Raw genomic sequence first — 23,869 nt, forward strand, 5'->3', positions numbered from 1 at the left:
TGAAGGAGACCCAAAACCGATCCGAACCCAGGTGGGAATGAAGAGATCCGTGTGTAGCCTCGTTGAGTCAGTGCTGCTCTGCCTTTAGAAGCTTTTTGGATTTATTTTCCTAAAACAGAAACCAGAATCTCAAAGAACCAGAAATCACATGTTCATACAGCAAATCAAATTTTCCCAAAGATGAAATGTCAAATCCTCTGACCTTCAGAAAACATTGTGCTACGACGCATGTGTTTGTTTCTAACGTTGCTTGAACACTAACTTAAGCAGCTGATTTTAAATGCACCCTCAGTGAACCTGTCTGTCACTTTGCTTTCTCTCCAGTCACCTTGTTACTCAATAACTCAGCTTTTCCTACCAAAAGAACATTTGTACAATGGTTGTGTTGTTGTCTTCAACATGTCATCGTGCTCACGACCGACATCTGTCAAGTGTTAATAAGGGGAACAAAAACAAAGACGTTTGTTGGCAAAAGTACGGTTGGTCTTCCTGCATTTAGACGAGTCAAAAGTAACAGTATTAAGTTTGAATTATTTTATTTCTAAGGAGAAGGACTGTGCCTTTGCCAGAAAGCAGCTGTTGCCTTTTCCCCTTTTTGTTGTGTGAGAGCTTGTGTCCAGTGCAATATCTGAGAGGCCCAGGTGCTTCACGTCGTGTTTCAGGTTTGCAGAGAGCGAGCGGAGGCTTCAACGTGGATGAATCGTGTGAGAAACGTTTGTAAAAAAGCTCTTAGACGGAAAGAAACCAGTGAATGAAAGATCCCAGACAACGTTCCACAACCAGGGCTGCATCACATGTTCCTCCTGCTTCCTGTTTTGTTTCATGGTTCAGAATCAAGTTAAAAGCTTGAGATGATTCCTCGTGTTCTTCAGGTGTCGTTCATCCTCAACCACCCCCCCACCCGCACCCGCACCACCATTTCAAAATGTCCAGTTGGTGAATGTGTCCTCAATACTGTTCATTCTGTGTGTTAACTTAGCACTGTAAACATTCCAGTCCGACCCGACGAACCCCCTCAACAGCCAATGAAAACCACAACAGCTTTTAAAACCTGTTCATTGTGTTTGCATCCCTTTCAGTTATAAGCATCTAAATTATATTAAAATATATATATCAACTGTATATTTGACTTTTTGTAAAATAAACCTAACCAAAAAAAAATATGACTCACATGAGAAGTTTGTGTGTTTTCTCTGGGTGTCGTCTTGTTCCTGTGAGACCTGTACCAGATAATGAGCCTGTGTGATGAACCAGTACCAGATAATGAACCAGTAACAGATATTTACTGTTCAGGTGACGTATGAAGCTGAGACTGATAAATGTGAATGATCATACATGGTGTTTTAGTTCAACTGCTGGATTCACAGAATCAAGATGTAACCAGAACAAATGAGGCCTGCATCACATAACATGAGGAAGCTGCATCTTCTTAATATTTATGGGGGTTAATATACTGCAGTTATTCACAGATCTACTACTGGTTCATCATACATTTTTCAGCAATATCTGAATTCAGCTTTTTGCTCCACAACAGCTCCTCAAAGATGAGTTTATAACATCTTATTAATTCCCCTAAAGTTCAAGTCTAGGGTGGTAACAAAATAATATTTAAATTGTCAAATAATCAGTTTATTCATAATTACAATTTTAAGATTTTTCCGGGACCTAATTTAGTCTTTGAATATTTTCCACAGCCTGTTGTGACGTCTGCTTGGAATCCTTTCCTGACAGATTTTCATTTATCATACAAGATCCAGGAAAAACTAATGATTCCAGTTCATGAGCCAGTTCTATTAGATTGTTTATTTAATGTTGCATGGCCTCTCGGCCAACATCGAGCTACGATTGGCTCCGGCTACAACACAACACCTCAAAAGGACCAGTGGTGTAGATAATGAAATGTTTTAATGAATTTGTCCATGTGTTGGATGAAGGTGCTGAAGGAAATAACAAGAAACCTACAAAGCAATGCAACCACAGTACGCCATTCAGTTTTTAAAACTTTTTTATTGTTTTTTAATTTTTTTGATTGTTTTTTAAATTATTTATATTATCTACAAAGTAAAAGTTTTAACTTAAAAGTTACATAAGGGTCAGGTGAGACGTGGGATCTGATCACCTCAGCCATCATAGTTTCATAAATAACGCTTCTCCTCCGTCCTCTGGGCCGCCATCACGTGTTCATTTCACAGGAAGCTTCTCGTCATGTTTTGTCGTTCGTTTTTTTTTAGTTTGGTTAGAAACGTGTCATGTAGTCTGGAAACAAACGCAGCACAAAGCAGCAGCAATAAACAGTAGGATTAATACTGTCTAAAAGTTGGAAGATTCTTTTTTTTTTTTCCATAAACAAGGTGCAGACAAAATACAAGTTCCAGTTGAATTTTCTTTCTCCACTCTCACTGATTAGTTACTCTCGTTCTCTTTTTACTTGGCAAGCTGACTCAAAGTTGCAATTTGGGACCCCTGAAAGTGTGGGTGTGGTTATTCTGTCTGTGTGTGTCTGTGTGTGTGTGTGTGTGTGTCTGCATGAGAACAGGGGTTAAATAGGAGGAGTCTCGTCCGTTAAAACTCTAGCTCGTTAAAACATGTCACTGCATCAACCTGTTAACATTCTCTTATTGCCTAGTCTGGGAGGGGGGGGGGAAGAGGAAAGAGAAAAGCTGATGTGAAGCATGTTTGTTGAGGAAGGAGAGGGCGGGGCTCTCGTCCTCTTCATCGCCCGGTGATGCAGGCTCTGGTTGAGGAGCGCCGACGCAGAGCGGGTCCCTCGGCTCACTGGCGCCCCCTGTCTACAGCTGCTGCTGATGATGATGAGCCTGCACTGCAGAGCCGAGACAAGATGGAGGGGAAATGTCAAGTTGGTGGATCGACCACAGTTACACAGTAGAAAAGGTTCGGGCTGAACTTCTCTTTTTAAAAGTTTATCCCGTGATATTGATCTTTTTTTGTATTGTACAAAAACAAAAATGTAATCAAATGAATAAATATCCACAGGTCTCAAAGTTTTACTCATGGACGCCTACATAATCACACATTATAAACAGCAGGTGAGACACCAGGTCATGCTCATCATATATCATTCCGCTAGTTGATCAAATAAATAGAGTGAAACCAACGGACCTTGTGGATGTGCCAGGTAGGAGAAGTGTGTGGTGGATGAGACCGGGATGGGGTTGAGGGCGTTCTGAGTCATTTGGGCCTGCGGACCCCCTGGAGGCCCCTGGGTAGCCATCAGCATCATTTGAGGATGGTTAGGCTGTGGGTGGTGAGACTGAACTAAACCAGACTGCATATGGGCCTGAGAGAGAGAGAGAGAGAGAGGGTGAGAGAGAGAAGGAAGTGAGACGGACAGGGAGACCAACAGATGGACTAGAAACGAGTCATATTCACAAAGTACAGCTTGCTTTGCAGTGGTTAAAAGGTGATATAACTAATAACTTCAATAATAATATGTTTTACCACAAAACTATTACTGTAAAGACAGAAAAATATATATTTAAAATAACATTGCATTGTTAATAACAAAAGATCACGGTTTGATGTGTACCATGTGGACACGCTGCCAAAACTAATCCACTGCACTCGCAGCATCCCCCCTCACTCAAATACAGTTTGACCCATTCATAAACACCTGCTGGACCCGATCCCAGATTTCCTCCCGCCCACATTTAAAATCCCAAACAGGAAACACAGCCCATCAGATTACTTGGCTGGAGCAGCGGGGGGAGTGGTCTCCGGCCGGCGGATCGGCGGCTGGGACTCACCTGCTGCACGTGCGCCATGTGGTTGTGGTTGTAGCCGTGCTGCACCTGCTGCGGGTGGATGTAGACCGTCTGCTGGGCAGAGGGGAACGATCCCTGGGGAGACTGCGGGTTGGGCCCGGGGGTCATGGAGGGGGGCGTGGGGGCCAAGGCGGAGTACATCTGCTGCTGTGGAGACTGGTTGGCCATGTGGAGGGCCTGGGCCGCTGCCTGAGCTACAACACGCAGACACACACAGAGTGTTACATTCAAAATATCCAGCTCCTAGTGACATGTGCACAGTGAGTGAACTCAAAGCTTCCCTCAGTAACAGACTGACCTGCAGCAGCCTGCGGGTGCTGTGGGTGCTGGACTGGGCTGGCTGCTGGGTGGTTGGGAGGACCCCCATGCTGCTGGGGACCACCCTGCTGGCCTTGGCCTGTAGGCGTGGCAGAGGGCTGCGGGTGCTGTTGGTGAGCGTGCAACGTGGCACTGGGGTGGGGGTACTGCTGAGGCATTGGCCCTTGAGACACTTTGGGACAAAAAAAAAAATCAATGTTATTAAGAAAACATGTTAACACAGTTCACACCACACTGCCTGCACGTTGTGTTCTCATGAAGATACACAAGTGGTGGGCTGACGTACCATACATGGTGTGTGTCTGCTCCGGGTACTGTGAAGTTGAAGAAGAGACGAGGCCGGGTTGGCCGTGTGTGGGCGGGCCCATCATCCTGGCCCCCCCCTGCATGACTGGACTAAACACATGCTGCGCCTGGAGGACACACAAGGACACACAGGAGACGGACGATGACGGCATGGAACTGTCTTTGTTATGAAACGATAATTTAGCATCAAGAATCAAATCTGCCAACAAACTCCAGGTGTCATCACAAGATAGATAGATAGATAGATAGATAGATAGATAGATAGATAGATAGATAGATAGATAGATAGATAGATAGATAGATAGATAGATAGATAGATAGATAGATAGATAGATAGATAGATAGATAGATAGATAGATAGATAGATAGATAGATAGATAGATAGATAGATAGATAGATAGATAGATAGATAGATAGATAGATAGATAGATAGATAGATAGATAGATAGATAGATAGATAGATAGATAGATAGATAGATAGATAGATAGATAGATAGATAGATAGATAGATAGATAGATAGATAGATAGATAGATAGATAGATAGATAGATAGATAGATAGATAGATAGATAGATAGATAGATAGATAGATAGATAGATAGATAGATAGATAGATAGATAGATAGATAGATAGATAGATAGATAGATAGATAGATAGATAGATAGATAGATAGATAGATAGATAGATAGATAGATAGATAGATAGATAGATAGATAGATAGATAGATAGATAGATAGATAGATAGATAGATAGATAGATAGATAGATAGATAGATAGATAGATAGATAGATAGATAGATAGATAGATAGATAGATAGATAGATAGATAGATAGATAGATAGATAGATAGATAGATAGATAGATAGATAGATAGATAGATAGATAGATAGATAGATAGATAGATAGATAGATAGATAGATAGATAGATAGATAGATAGATAGATAGATAGATAGATAGATAGATAGATAGATAGATAGATAGATAGATAGATAGATAGATAGATAGATAGATAGATAGATAGATAGATAGATAGATAGATAGATAGATAGATAGATAGATAGATAGATAGATAGATAGATAGATAGATAGATAGATAGATAGATAGATAGATAGATAGATAGATAGATAGATAGATAGATAGATAGATAGATAGATAGATAGATAGATAGATAGATAGATAGATAGATAGATAGATAGATAGATAGATAGATAGATAGATAGATAGATAGATAGATAGATAGATAGATAGATAGATAGATAGATAGATAGATAGATAGATAGATAGATAGATAGATAGATAGATAGATAGATAGATAGATAGATAGATAGATAGATAGATAGATAGATAGATAGATAGATAGATAGATAGATAGATAGATAGATAGATAGATAGATAGATAGATAGATAGATAGATAGATAGATAGATAGATAGATAGATAGATAGATAGATAGATAGATAGATAGATAGATAGATAGATAGATAGATAGATAGATAGATAGATAGATAACTTTATTCATCCCCGAAGGGAAATTTAGTTGTCATAGCAGCCGCTATATTTGAATACAATAAAAATACAATACAATAGAATAAAAAATATTGAGGTAGAAAGAATAAAAACAGAAACACAAGATAAATAGGTAGATAAGGTGCAGTGGCAAGATGATGGTAATAGTACTGATGATATGATGGTAATGTTATTGTTAGACAGTATATAACAATAGTACAGTATATATAGTATATAATATAACATAATATATATTTATATATGATAGTAATTATACCAATATAATAGCAGTATATAGTAATTATGGCAGCAACAGTATATATAATAATAATAGTAAATATAATAATAATAATAATAACATGTAAATATGTGACTTATATACATGTTGAATGTTATTATTATAATTATTATGAGTTAAATCTTTTAAAATGCTCGAGTGTAAGAAGAGTAGCTTCATTCTTTCGGAGTTCACTCCAGTTATACGCAGCACAGTTTTTACAGTGGAGCCTCAAATATAAAATATATGATGCTTGTTCCCTCTGAGTATGAACGGTATCACCAGATTGATCTGGGTCAAGAGACAGGAGCCTGGATTCAGCTCCACCAATCAGAGGTGAGGAAACGCTGGCACCGTGCTGCCTCCACCTGAAGCTGCCGGATCACCGGCACCGCCATGTGGTCGACGAGTGAGCGAGGAGGGATAAAGACTGAAGGCACTGATGGAACCAGTGACTGTACTGGTCTCACAGGGATCGTATTACAGAGCCCTCCTGTAGTGAGCAGTGCTGGATGCTCCTGACGCTCTGACACCAGCAGCGAGGGATTAAATCTTACCTGCGATTGGTAGTGAGTCATCTGCTGGACCAGTGGCTGACTGGTGAACTGCTGCGGGCTGCAGGTGAAGTACTGGGCAGAGTAGGCGGGGTTCTGTGCTACGATAGGCGGTCCTGCTGCCGTCACTGGGTGCATCATGGTGGGCGTGCCCTGCGGGTGGTGCTGGTCTGACCTCTGCTGGGGCATGTTGGGTACTGGAGGGTTCGCGTTAAGAGATTACATTAAAATCCGGTAAATCTAAAACTATAAACAGAATCACGGAGGAGTGAGAAAATCTACGACTTGTTTGAGAAGAAGCAAATTATCACTGAATTCAACTGAATATAAAAGAGATTGATTATTGTAATAGGAAAGTCATTTCGGAAGTTTTGGAACTGGGAAATACTTTTCACTGATGCACATTATGTCAACTTCAATATCTAATATTTCTTGTATTACTTTTGTATAAATATTGCAGGGTGATGATGTGCAATATTGTTTGCTTTATTGTTTTCCTTCTGACAATGTTTATTCACATCAAATGTATTTGATTAGAGAAAGTAGGTTTCATTGTGCATGTTCAGCTCTTGGCCTACAAGGCTTCTAAGTTTGATCAGTTTATCAATGAATCAACTTCCTGACAGACTCAATGAAGCTGGAGGAATAATTTTCTCTGACAGGTTTCAGTTTTGCTGCTCATCGTGTCATTCATTGATCGGACTTACTGGTCTGTCTCTGAGCTAAGACATTTAAAATGATTTAAGAACTGCTCCTCCTATGTACTTTTTGGCAGACTCATTATAAAAGACACACAAAACTAATTTGAAAAAAACTCACCAGCCTAGCAACAGTACAGGAATTAAAACCCACATTGCATTCACCTTCACTTTATGTAAATTACTGCCCAGTTATTTCAATATTCAAAAAAACTGTAGCTTGAATAGAGAAGGTGATACAGTATTTCTCCCACAAAGATTTATGTATTTAGCTTCGGAGTGATTGGAAAAAAAAGAGAAGACTAGTGGGAGGGAGCTTGGAAATAGTTATTCTCACCTTTACCTGGTCTGTAGGGTTTAGACTGGCTGACGGTCATATGAGGCATCTGCACCTGGTACATCGCAGGAGACTGGAGGGGGGGCGTGGATGACAACGGCAGAGGAAAAAAAAACAAGTTTACTCTCGGCCGTCTCAGGAGACTTAAGCATCACGTTTAAATCAATAAGGACCTCAAATAAAAAACAGGTGAATTGGTTCTGATCTCTACAGGACAACTCGTACTACGTGTGTGTGGGGCTGGACATCAACTATTCCAATTTAAACTGTTGCTTTAGCAGCAAACATAGAAATGAACATTTTAAAATGTGCCTGTGAGGTTATGGGAATTAACTCTTACCTGGGGACACATGCATTTTCTCTTCCTGTCTATCATTGTTTGTTTTCTAATAAACCAAATCCTGCTCGTCATACTGTTCCTTAACTCGAGAATATCAAACAACATGCATTTCTATTGGAAACAATACAGCAGCAATTTGATAAACAGAAGAAACCAATAGAAGTAAGATACGGGTTAAAGTGAATTGCAATAAGAAGTTGGCAAACCAACGTCTGATGAAATTATTTCAACAAGCAAGCAAAACATCTCTTGGGCTTTAAAAAAAAAGGATTTAAAAAATAGAAATCTTCACAAACCTTCCATATTATGCTTTTCTAATGGAGTGAGAGAGAGAGAGGAGGAGGGGGAGAAAAGGAAAAAAGAACCACTCTTTAGTTGTTCACCAACGTATGTTATCTTTTACATGTGTCTGATGTTGGATCACCAAGTTTTTCTTAAACCAAAACAGGCAAAAAATATAGATAAATAACTTTCATAAAAAATGGGCTAAAAACTTTCAATAAGTGATGATTGAAAATCTAATTTCGACAACATATTGTATTCATATAATTCCTCCTTTCTTAAACATTTCTAAGCTTGTTTCACCTAAACAGTTTTTAAACGATTCAGACCAAAAAAAATTCAGACAAATTCAGGGGAAAGAAAAGTGATGAAAAAGGGATGCAAATATTTTGAATATCGATGTAAAAAGAAAAACAAGAACTGAAAAATCATGAGGGTTCCTCAAAAAGTAAAATTTGAAAATAAATGCGCAGAAATAAGAGATTAATCACAGACAGAAAAAGAAAGAAAAATAAGAAGTGATGACAAACAGGTTAGGAGATGAAGGTGATGGTGGTTAGTCGTGGATTAGTTTTATACTGGTTCGGTGCTCAGGGTGATGATCTGAATAGAGAAAGTGCATCTGTCATGCCAGCATGCAGCCGTGTGTCTCACCTGCACACCCGGGCTGACGGGGGTGAGCGGATACATCTGAGGGAAGCAGACTGTCTGGCTGTAGACAGCCGGGGGCTGCTGCACCACGATGGAGGGGCTGGGCTGGCCCTGAGGACGAGGGGGTGTCGGGGTGTTGGCTGGTTTGGGCTGATGAAGTGATTCATAAAGAGAGAGAAATCATATCAGTATTGTAACAATAGTCTTGTGTTATTTAAAGTGTGCAGTCCATCAGCAGCAGATCACACTAACCTGTGCATTGAACCTGGGTTTGAACTCGTTGGCGTTTGGGTTCAGGGTTGATTTCCTCACTTGACTGCAGGAGAAGAAACAACTTAATATTGTTGGATCTGTCTGGATGTATTTACATCAATATATTTCTCTTATTGATATTATGGTGGGTTTTCTGGCAGCAGAATGTGTATGTGGGATAGAACACACATACAAGTTCCTCTCGAAATATCACACCATCTCTTCCACTCACTCTTGTACAGCCTCCTTCTTCTCCTCCTTCTCTTCGTGCTTGGCTCCACTGAATGTGGCCGTCGTCTGAACTCCCTGCGATGCCACGTCCAGCCCGGCCCTCTTCAGGTCGGGGGCTGAGGGAGATGGGGACAGAGCAGCAGGGCTGCCAGGCTTACTGGTGTTTGTGTTGGCGGAAGAAGGAGCAGGGACACCCGCAGCGGCTCCACCAGCATTCACTACAACACCCTCTTCATTGCCCTCCCGCGCCACGCTGGAGGTTTTGTCCAGGGGAAGGTCTTTAGGCTTGTCTGCTGGATCTCTGGGTGGCTTGGTCATCATCTGGTCAAAGGCCGGGTCTGGGTTTGAACTAGACTGCAACTGGGAAATAAAAAGAGGGAGTTGGAGGAGGGGGACACTAGCTCTAGATCAGCTTGATAAACCTGAGGTTACTTATAGGAATGAAAGAGATACTCACCCTAAAATCGACACTAAATTTCTTTAAATTATCTATTTGTTTTCTGTGGTCTGGTGCCATTGAAGGGGGTCCTGGAAGAGAGGAAGATACATGAGGTTAGTCCCAAAAAATATCGATTAGAGAATGGCCCAATCTATTTTTAAGACAGCCAAAGAGCTAAAATTGTATTACAATGACAGCTGAATAAATAAAAACAAGTGTCTCAGCAAATGGTCACTTTATCAGAATCCTGGTGATACATCTTCATAGAACTCTGATGCCTGACGCAGTCTTTTCTGAGGCAAGTACTGCTGTCCACTGTACCTTTGCAGACTGGTCTGGGGATACTAGGCGAGCTCTCCAAGGGCTTGATGTTCTCCTTGTTTGCCGTGGGGGATGTTTGTCTCGTCTCCTGAACACGACACTCTTTTGCTAAAGAGAACACAACATAAAATCAGAGCAAGCATTTGTGAACAATGCATCCGACAGTTACAGGAACCGCTGCAAAAACCTCACCTCTGTGGACACACTAATCAGGCATTTCATATCCTCCCTGGCATTCCCTATTCCCTCAGTCCTCATATAAGAACATTTCACTTTTAAAGCTTACCGTCTCCTGTTGGTGAGGCGACCATGTTGGGAGCGGGACAAGCAGCAGTAGGAGAGGAAGCTGACGTTGGTGTGACGACAGTTTCCACAGGAGCTGTTCCTGTCTGAGGTGACGGGAGGGAGGAGGAGCCAGGGGAGGCTCCACCCATGCTATTCTGACGAGGGGAGCGAGGTCTGTGAGCTGAGGACGTCAGAAATAAAACTTTAGTGATCAAAAAAATGCATCAAAACTTTGATTTGCCGGCCAACATTGGAGGAGAACTATTCTAAATAAAAGATGTTTTCTTAACATAATGTGGAAAATTAGGAAATAACAATGCAGGGCCATATTTTCTAATGAGTTATTTTGTATGTTCATGTTAGGAAATGTATCAGGATAAAAGCACATAAAAAAAGGAATATTGAAAAAATAAGGAAAGAACTGTTGTACCTCCACTAACTACTGAAGACCATGTCCCTCCAGAGGAGCTGCTCCTACTTGGTGTAGTCACCGGGACCTCTCCAGGTGCATTGTGGGAAATTAAGTCCACTCCCGGAGGGATGCCAGTTGTCCGGCAAGGTGGCACTCTGTGAGCACGAGGTGTCCGCTGGGATTTGGGAGACATCCTGGGTGGACCTGTGGACAAAGACAGACAGAAGTCCATGAACAGACAGCGGAGGTAAAGTCAAGACTTAGAACAGTTTCCAACCGTCCCGTTGTGGTTTCTCTCTGAAGCTTCTCTGTGTCGCTCAAAAGAAAAAACACCAAACATCTATGCTGATTACACCATAATCTAATGTGTAAGTATCACACCATACACAGTTTTGTTATTTGGTGACATGCGTGTTAGTGGAGAAAGACCGGATCAAACACACCACACTTTTCAAATCACAACCGAGTGACGAGAGAGATGAGGAACGAGAAACAGAGGAGAGAAGGTGGAGTGAGAACCCGTAATTAAATAATTCACTGTTAAGCAAAGTTTGTGCAGATAAATTTCACTGTATATACATTTGAAAAAAGCATTTACGTGATCTATAAATACTTGGACAGTGGAAGTTATTATATCCACTTATTCAGAGAGTAGAGTTTCATGTGCGTTTTAGAACAGTAACATAAATACATCACCATGGAAGACGGTGGCGTGTCTATGACCCCAAAACATCTTGACCTAGAGATGCAACAGGCTTAAAATCTCTTAAGCCAAAGCGGTCAATGAAATGACAAGTTCATCCTAAGGTTTATCTTAACTTATCAAATACTTTTTGGTAAATTAAATTTGGGATCCATTTATGCAAATGTGAGAATTCCTGCACAGTCTCCAGTACTGATGTAGAAACACCAAATTAAAGCTCTAATTACATATTTTAACAACGTGCTCATTTATATATTTCAAAGTCAATGTGCTGGATAACAGAATGGGGCCAACAGATAATGTGACTAGAGCACGGTGTGTGTGTTAGAACCAACGTGTTACGTTGTTTTAGTTAAGACATCCGTCAGTTCAAGCTCATTTGTGCATCTTTCCTATGCTTCATTCAGATCTTTATCTAGCTTTCGATCTTGAAAGATTTGAAAAAATTGTTTTCAATCCCTCAGCAGTCGAAGAGTTTCCTTCTTTGTTATGCGCTTATATTGTCCTTAAGACTGCTGCTGTTGAAAAGTAGTAGTAGCTTGACTCTTGCTACAGAAAGCACAGCACACACCGTGATGCACCCACATGCCAAGATGAAGCTGCCTGATGCACTGATAAAGGATCAGTTTTGTGGAAATCCTCACAATTTCTATATTGTGTGGAAATGACAAATCTGACCACTGATCAGCCTGAAAAAGCACCTTCACCTATTTCTGTTATTGCACACTAGACCTGGGCAAATTTAATTTTGAAAGTAATTTCCATATTTTATTATTAAGACAGTTTCAAACAGCTTTCAACATATCGGGGATGTCAGTTCCACATTGGGCTCAATCCATCCACCTTCAACTCATGCTTTTGCCCAGGTCTACTCCACACTGATGTGGGTACCTTCTGAAGACATGCGTTTGGGCAGAGTGGAGGCTGGCGAGGTGGGCCCATGGTGGGAAAAGGAGGATGAGGAGGAGGGATAGGAGGGGTGGGATGAATGAGAGGGAGGCCTGGAGGGTCGAGAGGGGGGTCTGGAGGGTGGCCTGGTGGGCGTGGCCGCCCGAGGAGGCAGGGAGGAGGGGCCAGACTGGTAACGAGAGGGGGGGCGGGAGGAAGGAGACGGGCAGGGTGAGGGCCAATGGGATGAACCTAAGAGAGGGAAGGACAAATGATCAAGGATGACAAAGAGCAGATGATGAGCAGGTAAAGTGAGGAAAACAAAAGGTACAGCAGGAATGGAGAGAAGGGGGAGATTAATAAATATGAGACAGAATGGCAAGGGAGAATTCGAATGATTTAACTGACAAAGAACGATAAATATATGAAAAGATTTTAACGGCAACAACAAATATGGGCGCTCTTAACCACAGTCACCACCAGTTGACATCAGTTAATCAGAGAAGATAGAAATTTCAGTCACTATAATCGCTCACTATCCGATAAACGTTCAGTGGCAAGTAACATCATATGTTTGTGTGTTGTGTTTATTTCCTAACACGCACCTCCGTTAACAACCCTCTGGTCGGCTCCGGAGTTGGGACTGTAGTCGTGAGGTCCGGGTCGGGGGGGCGGGGGCCCGGCTGAGCCCTGAGCCAGACGAGGGGAATTCTGACGTCCTGGTCCCCAAGACATGGCTTCCCTGTTCCTCTGACCTGGAGGAATGTACTTGTTCTCCCTGCACACATACACAGATGGAGGCAGATGGTTGAGTTAAATATATTCAAGTCAATAGTCAAGATACAAAGGGGCGGAATTAATTCTACACTCTGTTATACTCAGCCAAGTCAACATGAGCATGTTTTCTTTTACTACCAGGGAAGTGATTTGTTCGGAGAGCAGCTGCTGTCTGCTTAGTGGATCTGTTTAACTGCTTGTCTTCCTTTCAGGCCTGAATAAGATGCTTATCAAGCCTGAGACCCATGTCTTCTCCAATCAGAATGCCTATATTTAGTTCATATTCTCGTGCCCTCATCCTTATGCTCATACTAATATAAAGAATATTGAAATAACGATAGTGTATAAAAATGCTGGTACTTAGATCCATTTCTGGCCATATTAAAATAACAGGCACTGGAAATGAAGAAGAAGTGTGTACAACACAGATTTCTCCACTTGTTTCATAACTAACAAATTACCTGTGGGAGAAATCCTCCCTCAAAGATGATAAAAAGTCTCTGGTGATATTTATAGTCAGTTTTACTGCACAAACATGCTGTGACTTGTTTATAAAACAGAGAAAGGAATATTTTATTAGATCACTTAACACAATTTGACATGAATGATTTATGTTCAAGACTTATAGGCAAGGAAGTTAACAATTAATGCTGCTGACTCAGTTAAACTCCATGTATTTGTGCTATGCACAGTTAATAATAATATTAACGAGTGTAAAGCAAGGTTTACAAGGATACACTACATTCCACAATGGGAACATGAATGTTGCAGTGTTGTGCTGCTAGATTTTTAAGGGAGCTAGTATTTAACCACATTTAAAGAGTCAGTTAACAACAATGAGGATGTTGTATGAGACGCATTTATTGACCCCAAGTTTATAAGTGTCCCCTGGTCTCACCTGCTGCCAAGCGTGTGAGGATCCCTCTCCCCTCGAACCACTGCAGTGTATTTCTCCTCCTCGGAGCGCTCATCATTCTCCAGGGCCACGCGGGCCTTGTATGTGGCACTGGCCTCAATCTCCTCGGCCAGCTGGGAAGCACGCGCTTCCCTCTTGAGGAACTCCTCCGAGTTGTCCCGCTCCAGGGGGACCCTGGGAAACAAGCTCAGGTCAGACAAGCACAGCAGGGTGATGGAGGGACGAGAAACAAGGCGATTCCAAGTTTGACTCGTCGTAAACAAAGGCAGAGTAAAGGTCAACGTCCAGAGATGTTTAGAATTACATCCAGAGAACACATTGCTTAGTGTTAAATAAATCAAATGTGTTAACAGTGAAGATAGCAACTTACGTATATGTGGAGAGGCTGCTGTCATATGTAGACATCACTCCATACTTCTCCTCATTGTACTTGAACATGTCATTGGGGTCCCACCCATTTGACTGAAATGAAGACGGAGGGAGGAGCAAAGAAAGTGACAATTTCAAAAAAGGTCTGTACAAAAATGATCAATGCTGTCGACCGAATGAAACATCCTCTCTATTATTTTCACTGTCCAATCTACAAGTCATCATGTGGCCTGTGAGGCTTTAGTTCCAAGTACAGCATCAAATGTGTCTGTGTGTCTGTCTTCTTACCACATCTGTATCCAGAGACTCTAGGCTGTCTGAGTTGTGGGTCTCTCCACCATCCCAAGGCTCTAGATCTTTCTCTTTGTGCTCGCCATTGATCCTACTGCTCACTGCTGCATCTGTGAAGTTGTCTGCGACGCACACAAAGAATACATATTTGTGTACAGCAGACTGCTGCACACAAGCTCACACATCCAACCCCCAACACAGAGAGGAGCCCAAAGACGGGATGCAGTCCTGTTGCTGCATTTCCACTGTGTATGCAGGGAAGCGCTCATGCCTCAAGAGCTTCTGCCACCAGCTCTGAAGATTTTTAATGGAAGTATTGGAGGTTCACCAGGCACACCCACTCACAACAAGACATGGGTCCAACTGGATTGGGAGAATAAATTCTTTCAAAAAACATTTGAGCTATTGCTTGAGCTGGCCTTGGTAAAGCTAACAGAGGTTAATCGTTCTGACAGTGTATGAATCCAGCCTCGTAAAGAAAGGGGGAAATATAATCCTCTATCACTTTCTTAGCCTGTGTCAAAATCTACAAATTAAAGAATTACTGGCTGACCTTCATCAGGAATTTGAGGTATGACACAGTGTCTACAATAACCAACCCCCCCCCCCCCCCCACTTCATTTATTATGCATCACCATGGGCTGCATTTTGAAAGCTGACTTTAACATTTAAAAAAGTCCAACTACTTGATAGTCCAAACTTTCAGGACCATAAGTAAACTCACAGAATAATTGTGTTACCTCAACTAAAACCAGGGACAGGCATGCTCAAAAGAAAACCCTCAATTATTTTTGAAAGGAAATCTAATCTCAGGTCAGCCCAAGTCTGCTCTCACCTTCTCAAAGCTGGCATCAATGGACTATGTACACACAGCATATCGGCCACCTGGAGTTACACAACTCAGCCATCCCAACTCATCTCACAACACAAAGTGTATTTTAGCGTTTCTAACATGAAACTGGTTCAGAATGTCTGACTGGCATCTCAGAAACAGTTGGGCTAACAGGCCTGAATAATAGTAGTGGAGGTAGGTTGGTATGCACACAGTCCATCGATGGTATTGTACATAACATAAGGAAAGTTGTGAATAAAGTCAAATGTGAGCATAGTGAGGGGGGTAAAGCAAACATGCATTTAGATCGCAGACTTTTTATATGACCTTAAAGCACTTCAGGGCCAAACCAAATCAAGAAATCATGACAGAACTTGATTTTAAAAACCATGCTAAGACATCAAATTCAGTTGGTAGTTTGTCAGGAGTTTTCAAGCTGTTGCTTTCAATGGAATTACAGAAATAATGTTGAGAATTTCTCATCTTCCATCTGACTGTGATTTGACCTGGTTTCTACTCGAGTAAGATTTTAAATCAAGTGCTGCAGCAAAATCTCATGTTAAAGAAAATAAAATAATGCCCTGAAAAATAAGATAAAACTAAAAAAATCTGTCCTTTTCTAGTTGCCTATTTACAAGCTTTAATTGTGCTTGGATATATACAAAATTTGTTAGGTGCCAGTTTAAAACAAAAACTCAAAATGGAAGTTGTGTAAGTTGACTACTTTAAACATTTAACACTAGTAGCTGTACATTTTTCAAAGATTCAATATAAGTAAGCATTAGGTAATATAATAGGTATAATGTCCATGGCTTCAATATTGAGCCCATGCTAACATCGAATTAAAAGCTCAACGGATAAGTGATATGGGGGAAAGAGAAAACTCTTCCACCGAAAGCAACATCCTGTCTCAAGATTAACAAAAAGGGATCTGGTGAAAACTAGGAGCAAGACTGACCTGCATCCGACATTGAATTGTTATTTTTAGGTTGTATGAAAGTCAGTGATACTCAAATTCAATCACCAAATTAGATTTCAAAAGTAGCAGGAAGGCAACAGATCAGGCCCAAGACTTGCAGATTCAAAATTATTTGAGTTAGATTTTTGGGCTGATAATGCATGTCTGTCTGAGTGCATTACAGAGAAGTGCGAGAGGAGAAAACAGCCATATATTACCTGTATCAGAGGAGACTAGACCATTGGAGAGGAGAGACAGACAGATGACACACAGTCAGAAGATGGACTGACAGATAGAATGACTGACTGCCGATCACACCAACAGTTGAATTCCTATTCAACAATTCTTGGATGTGGATCAATGAGGTGTGAGGAGAATTGCAAAGTATGTTTCCATTTTTTACAACTCGAGTGGAGTTTTCATGGTTTTATATCAAGCCTTGTCGAGCAAACTCCACATGTCCCATTTGTATATAAATTGGTGAAAAACCTTCCAAATAAAAACTGCTAAGATAATAATATGTTTTAAAAACACTGAACTTAACTGTCTTGTTGACCATGTAACATTATCAGTAATAAAGGAGAGGGTGCTTTGGATGTCATACTGTTGTGCAAAACTTTCCACTCAGTCCACATTTGTTAAATTTAACCAGATAAGATATTTGATCAAAAAAACGATCCCTCTCACACAGTTGATTATCGTTCAAAGGAGACCTGTATGGGCCAACAGGAACGAGAGGAAGGAGACTCATTCAGACTTTATTGAGTGTCCTTGCTGCGCCAGGGCAACCTTCCGACCAATCAGCAGATCAAATTAGTCTTCAATGGCTGAGCAATCAGAGCACACGCACAAGATTTAACTCGTGGCAAAGCCTTTGACATCAAGGTGGCGGATACAAACTGAAGATCAATATGTTGTATGCATGCACTGATTGGCATTAACGGGGACAGTTGTTTATTGTGGGTGTGTGAAATGAATACAAAGCCAAACTACTTAGAAATGTCCATTTCATATGTAGTGTGTGTAGTACTTAGGCATATAAAAACTGCAGTTTGTGTAACTAGATCAAACCAACATGAATGCGCTCAGTACCTTTCTTGGCGAAACTCAGGTCAACATCTTTGAAGGTCACCACTACCACATCTGAGGCCTTGAAAATGATGCTCTCCACAATATCCTCTTTCCTGGGGCCTGTGCTCGGCTCAGGGCTCTTACAGTGGGCTGCATCCAACACCAGGTCACACTGAGGGGGAAAGTTTGGTGAAACAGGATTAAAGGGGAATCGGAAATGTAGCAAAAACCCCATCTACAGATAAGATGAAGAACCATGTGACATCAAGGAGTGAGACCATGCAACACTGTAACTGTGTTGCATTTCTATAAGTAATTGATATTTTAAATAAATCTATTAAGCAAAACATGATCTGGTGTCAGCTTCACATGGAGGATCTGCAGTTTTTCTCTATGTTATATTAAACATATAATAATATAAATTATCTGTTGGTTAGACAAAACAAGAAACGTGTAGAGGTCACCATGGCCTCTGGAAATCTGGCAGTCGTCTTTCCCCATTTTACGTCATTTAATACACTTGACAAAGCAATTGATCAACATGTAACCTTTGAAGGTTCTTCGCTGACTATCATATATGATCTTACATTTCACTGAAATTTCAATTGAGTTCTGCTCATTCAAAATACATTCACGCTTGATGGAGGAGCTTCTCAGTTGACATGGAAGCGGATAAGACCATAAATATACTCAAAACAAGAAGTTACAACACTACAACTTGTATAATACTATTGAAGAAAACTGAAAACACTACATTTTTGAGAACCGTCGTGCAGAGGGGAGAGTGAATACAACTGTGTGGACTTTGCAGCATGTTTGACTGCTCAGCTCACACACTGTGATAATAGAAGCCAAATGTGATGCTTTGTTTTGGTCTCAGAACAAAGCGGTGTGTTTGCCAGTGCAGGCCCATCAAATTCAATTTCTCCTGGAGTATAAGGCAGGTCTTACACTCTTTCAAAGGGTGGGGGATAAAAAGATATCAGTGCGGTTTTGTGTGAAAACAGGGAACAATGTCCGTTACTGGCATCTCATCAAGAGCTGAAGTAAAAAGCACATGAACTGGACAGAAAACAAACCTCCACCTCGCCTCAGGTGAAGCTTTTCACTTGTGCAAAATGAAATTTTCCCCAGAGGAGAAAGATTGGGGAATACTTCGACCTAAAAAGGAAGATGAAGCTGCCATCCATAAAAGGAAAAGTGGAATGGGTGATCTTTGTTGAAGCCACCTCAGGGGTGATGTTGCTACCGTCTGCAGGGCACTGGCATACCAGCACAGTTAACCCTAATCATTAGTACGGCTATTGAGGAAATAACAAATCTAGCTCCATATTACCTATTAAGATCATCGCACTGTGTGTGATCCTTACCTCTGGACCATATGTCTTAAAGACTCCTTCATAGACTGCACCATCTTTCACTTTCAGCTCACACTTGGTCCCCTATAAATAAAAAAGGCGATCATTATTCACTGTATGCAACACGCAGGCATTCAATAAAGAGTCAATGTCAATTTAGACAACCCCCCCCCAAAAAAAGGCAGGTTCATAGACCCATCTGCTGCAAGACGGACAAATGATTGATCAATCTCTGCTTTGTTTATGCAACCAGCTGTCTCTACAAATCACAGAGACTTTGTTTATTGCAGCATAGACATTTTGAAGGAGCAGCATGTGGTGAAAGACAGACTGCAGTGCATGCTGCTGTTACTAATTCATTTACATTAAGCATGATTTACATCAGCCGTTTCAGACTAAGTTTCCTGTAACCATGCTCTTTCCTCTGTGCATTGTGGTAAGTACCTATGAGACAATTTAGCAGATACTATGTGGAACCTCATCCCAAAAACATAGCAAGATAGACACACAGTAAACATACCACAACTGAAGTCAAGACATGGACCATCCTCATATTTGCATATACACCATTGAAAATGACCTAAAGAAAAGAAACACTGTTAACTTCTGAATTTCCCATTTGCAAAGAAGATGGGTGTTAAATAGGCTCTCACGGCCATTTTAAACAAATAATATTTAAAATGCATAACATTAAGAAACACAAATCCCTGAATGTCTCTCCGGTCCATGTTTTTTAACTTTTAACCCTAATTAAATACCTTACCAAAACACGATATTTTATCCTAATGACTGCACAGAACAAATTAACAGAAGAGGCGTTAATCCCTTGTGTCAATCCTCAAAAACAACCTCCCTTTATAGATCAAATAATGTACGCAGGTATACCAAACTAATAATTATACGAATCCATGTTCAATAAAGCCTTTTCTCACTAACTAATGAGAATTAGAAAGCTACTTACTGCTGCAGGACCTTTACCACTGTGTCTTCCCCTGAAAGGAAATAAAACAGCATTGTTAGAACTCCCCATCATTAACACTGAACATCGTGCTTGCATATCCAAACCGAGGCTTGCCGGAAAGTCTCATGAGGTGATGGTGTAAATTCTTCAGAGAGAACAGAGCTGCTGCTGCACATGTTAAAGAGGGTAAAGCCCGAGAATCATCTTCCAACATGAATTATACAATCTAATCTGCACTGAAAGGTCTGCTGAATGCAAATCCATTACACGTGTTTAATGCAATGTAGATTCTGATGTTTTCCCACAGATTCCCGGGGTGGGGAGAAAAAAAAATGTGTTTGAGTAGCTGCCAGGCAAATACTCTGAAGCCTACATTTTTTTCCCAAGCATGTCCTAAAATGCACCTTGTTCAACTGCTGGCACGGGGCCAGGCATTCTCACTGGATCCAGTGTGGGCAATGGCCACTTCCCCTACAGTGTGATCGCTGTGGTACATGGAGCAGAAACACACTCAGAATCCTCCCCAGTAAAGCAAATGGGATCAGCTTTATTTAGAAGGGAAATTCGCAGGGTTTTTTTGCATGCGTGTGACCGACTCGGAGCTCATCCATTCTTTTTACACCATCTTCTCACGACCTTAATAGATGACGACCGTCCTACGCAATGAATGGACACGCTGTCCTAGTGACCGGTGAGCAGAAGCCTGGACACATTTTTTTTAAACCCAGAGAAAAAGAAATCCGCTTGCAGCCCCCCCCCACATGCAGTGTCAGTGAGCGTTAGCTGGATCTCGGGAGGACATGTGCAGAAATGTCATGTTTCAAGGACACTATTGCACACGGGCAACGTCAAGGTTGAAATCCCGTCGGTGTGTGGATCCCACTTCTCCTGCACACACCCGCCCCCCCACCCACCCCTCTTCTCCGGATGCCGTGCGCCCACACGCTTCTCTCGCCCTGTTTTCTTGGCAAAGCCTTTGCAGCAATGTTGCGGTAACGCTGCGAGGCAACATGACAGTCGAGTGAACACACACACGCACACACACACACAGTTGTTTCACGAGGCTGGAAAGGGACCAGGGCTGCGTCCCCGTTATAAATGCGAATGAGGCAAGTGCACTGAATAACAAGCATGGGGCTGTCAAATGGCTAATTAACGCGAGCTAGGTTGACTAGGAACTGGGAGTGAACTGGCACCAGTGGCTCCACGGACACACACCAACAAGATGTCCCAACAAACATGTCGGAATACATCACCACACAGAAACACGGGGCATTTTTATCCAGCATTGCACTACGTCACGGTTAAAGGGAGCAGCCGGGCCCTCGCTAGCCGGGTGTCCAACACGTCGCAAGGCCCACGGAACGCTCTCAAACCCGGGCTGCTTTCTACTGGTTCCCCCTTATGTCATCTCCCGAAACCACCACCCTTCAACCCGGTGGGGTCCGGGGACTCGGATTCGAACCCACAACCCCACCGCCGATGCGTTTTTATGTCGCTAGGTTAACGGTTTCCAAAGTGACAGACCTGCCCAGATTCTGTCGTCCGCCGCCGCCGCCGCTTCCTCCTCCTCCGGCTCCAGGGGCACCAGGGGCTCCAGCGGCGCTGCCACCGCCGGGCTTGCTGCGATTTCCACCGGCCTTCATTGACATGGTGATCCCATAAAAGACGGCGTGTCAAAACGACCAGCTTCGGTTAGTGTGGTGGCGTGACAGCTCGCTAGCACGTTAGCACTCCGGAGACCAGGCTAGCTAGCTGGCGGGGCTAGTGTGAGCTGCTAACAGGCTAGCTGGCTAACGGTGGCTAGCGAAATTAGCAATCCGTACATCTGCTATTAAGACTGAAAAAAAGAATGGGATTTAAAAAAGGACAACACGTGCCGAACGAACGGGGGCGTCACAGCCCTCGTGGGTTCGAGGTGTGACTCTAACACAAAAATGCAATTATCTCAAAATAGGGTTTACTGCTAATCTCGGGTTCGTTCCGGTGCTAACAGCAAAAAGACCAAAACAGTCTGAAAGGGGACAAAAACCAGCGGAGGGATATGTGAAAGACGCAAGGGCTCGTGATAACCTCACGCAGCGGATCGAACATTCCCGTTGCCGTGTTCTTTGACATCCACCGACACGATGCAAAATATTAATGTTGTGTTATTTCCTCCAAGCCGGTGATAGAAGCGTAAAGAAACCTCCTCTGTTTGCATCGAGCTCCGCTGCAACGAGGAACTACTTTCAGGAAGTCGGTGAAACCTCGAGAGGTGTTTGGAGGCTTCCACGTGAGCCGGCGAACATACTTTACACACACAGGCAGACACATCAGTTACACACTGATTGTTTGTGCACAATAATTAACACACAACGAGTTAGTCACAAGTCACAAGATAACGAGGACGCTGTGATCAGGGGAACGTCATCCTGCGAATGACTGATCTCACCACCACCATCCTCATAAAGCATAAATTAAGAGGAGAAATAAGCAAAACACTGGCTGAATACACTTTGTGTTATTGAAATATAAATGTAAATATAACTCATGTAGTAAACAGTCAGGAAACACGAGCACTATTTTAATAGCTGATACACTGGTACTGTTTATTTAATACATTTTAAAAAAGTCAAGTGTGCCCTGGCTGAGCAACACTTTGTCAGATGACACCTATTTCCAGTCTTCCCAGTCTCCATTCAAGATATTTTTCCATCCACTGTTGGATAAAACTTCAAATAATGAGATTTCTTTGTGGCTATCTTGCAGACTCAGCACTTTGAAGATCTACCTACAGATGTTCAGATAAGGAACAGAGGGCCCTTCAAAAAGCTTCAGCTCGTGTTTCTTGAATAAACATTCAGTGGATTTTTAGATCTGCCTCTTTTTAGGGTTTTGACTCACTGCACTATCATTTGCATCCAGAATATTTATGAAATCCTAAAGTCTTCTGTATCTCATGGCTGCCACCCAGAGAATAATATTTAACAGCTGGCAAAGAAGGGCTTACTGCTAACGTAGTTGGCTGCCCTAACTTTGGCATGCAACTCAATAACACTCCTGGAATTATTAATTTCTAAATGTGTATTTTATCTGTACCTAATCTTAACATTGTTTTAACGTTACATTTTTCATTGTTTAATTTGTTTTTTAAAGATATGCTTATTGAATAATATAATGTGTTATAATTTAATATAAACAATAAGCAAATTCGTTTTTGATCACAATTTCCAATAAAAATGCAACATATTTGCTGGTCACACTCTGCTCTCTGTCACATCTGCTTGTAAACTAAATATTTATTATATTATTTTTTTTCATTTTTATTTTAATGGATATATAAGTGACCTAACCTTTAAACAACCAGTCTGTGACTTACTTCTGTGTTTGTGATATATGAGGCGTTGCAATGTCAATTTGGGATTAATAAAGTACTCCAATCTATTTTATGGATAAAATTACAAATCAGTCAATTAATCATCATCGCCTTTTTTTATTAAGATAAATATTCAATGTTGTAAAGTACAATATTTGCCCTCAGTTGTAGTAAAACCTTTGTATAAAAGCCCCAGAAAATGCAAATACTAAAATGAAGCACAACTACAGTGGAGAAAATGTACTTCTTTAATTTCTGCTTCTTTGTTTGTGTATTTGTTTTTGTTTACTTTAGGGCTGCAGCACAGTGACAGGTCACAGGAAACGTCGCGATCACACCAGTGTTATCTTCACTAGTGAGTTTGTGTCCAGAATGTTTTTGTTTGCATCCACTGGT

General features: G+C 41.6%; 1 protein-coding gene across 8 annotated transcripts; it reads right to left on the reverse strand.

The window, feature by feature from the left end:
- Positions 1–1,987: 1,987 nt before the first annotated feature.
- On the reverse strand, positions 1,988–22,115 carry atxn2 (ataxin 2). 8 transcript variants are annotated; one of them, XM_061071374.1, is made up of 26 exons: positions 21,643–22,115; positions 20,116–20,146; positions 19,675–19,734; positions 19,167–19,238; positions 17,818–17,968; positions 16,944–16,958; positions 14,933–15,057; positions 14,646–14,737; positions 14,258–14,449; positions 13,188–13,360; positions 12,586–12,834; positions 11,010–11,195; positions 10,581–10,760; positions 10,295–10,402; positions 9,992–10,062; positions 9,536–9,894; positions 9,304–9,367; positions 9,055–9,201; positions 8,415–8,432; positions 7,785–7,851; positions 6,747–6,940; positions 4,387–4,513; positions 4,081–4,272; positions 3,765–3,976; positions 3,121–3,298; positions 1,988–2,821 (listed from the first exon to the last, which is right to left on the reverse strand). In XM_061071374.1, exons 1-26 carry the CDS (start codon positions 21,765–21,767, stop codon positions 2,790–2,792), a joined length of 3,420 nt encoding a protein of 1,139 aa, XP_060927357.1. In that variant the 5' UTR covers positions 21,768–22,115; the 3' UTR covers positions 1,988–2,789. The 8 variants fall into 8 exon arrangements, with proteins under 8 accessions (XP_060927357.1, XP_060927356.1, XP_060927362.1 ...); XM_061071373.1 differs by having other exon boundaries at positions 7,779–7,851; XM_061071379.1 differs by lacking the exon at positions 19,675–19,734 and having other exon boundaries at positions 7,779–7,851.
- Positions 22,116–23,869: the final 1,754 nt, after the last annotated feature.

This window comes from Limanda limanda, chromosome 5 (assembly GCF_963576545.1).
Source record: "Limanda limanda chromosome 5, fLimLim1.1, whole genome shotgun sequence".
Classification (NCBI taxonomy): domain Eukaryota; kingdom Metazoa; phylum Chordata; class Actinopteri; order Pleuronectiformes; family Pleuronectidae; genus Limanda; species Limanda limanda.

Bases quoted from the DNA above. Each gene is read 5' to 3' on its own strand.
- atxn2 (XM_061071373.1), bottom strand. From the start codon at position 21,767: ATGTCAATGAAGGCCGGTGGAAATCGCAGCAAGCCCGGCGGTGGCAGC. The intron at 19,239-19,674 runs GTATGTTTACTG...TTTTATTTATAG, and splicing joins ATGTCTTGACTTCAGTTGTG to GGGACCAAGTGTGAGCTGAA. The intron at 10,063-10,294 runs GTACAGTGGACA...CCTCTCTTCCAG, and splicing joins CCCCAGACCAGTCTGCAAAG to GACCCCCTTCAATGGCACCA.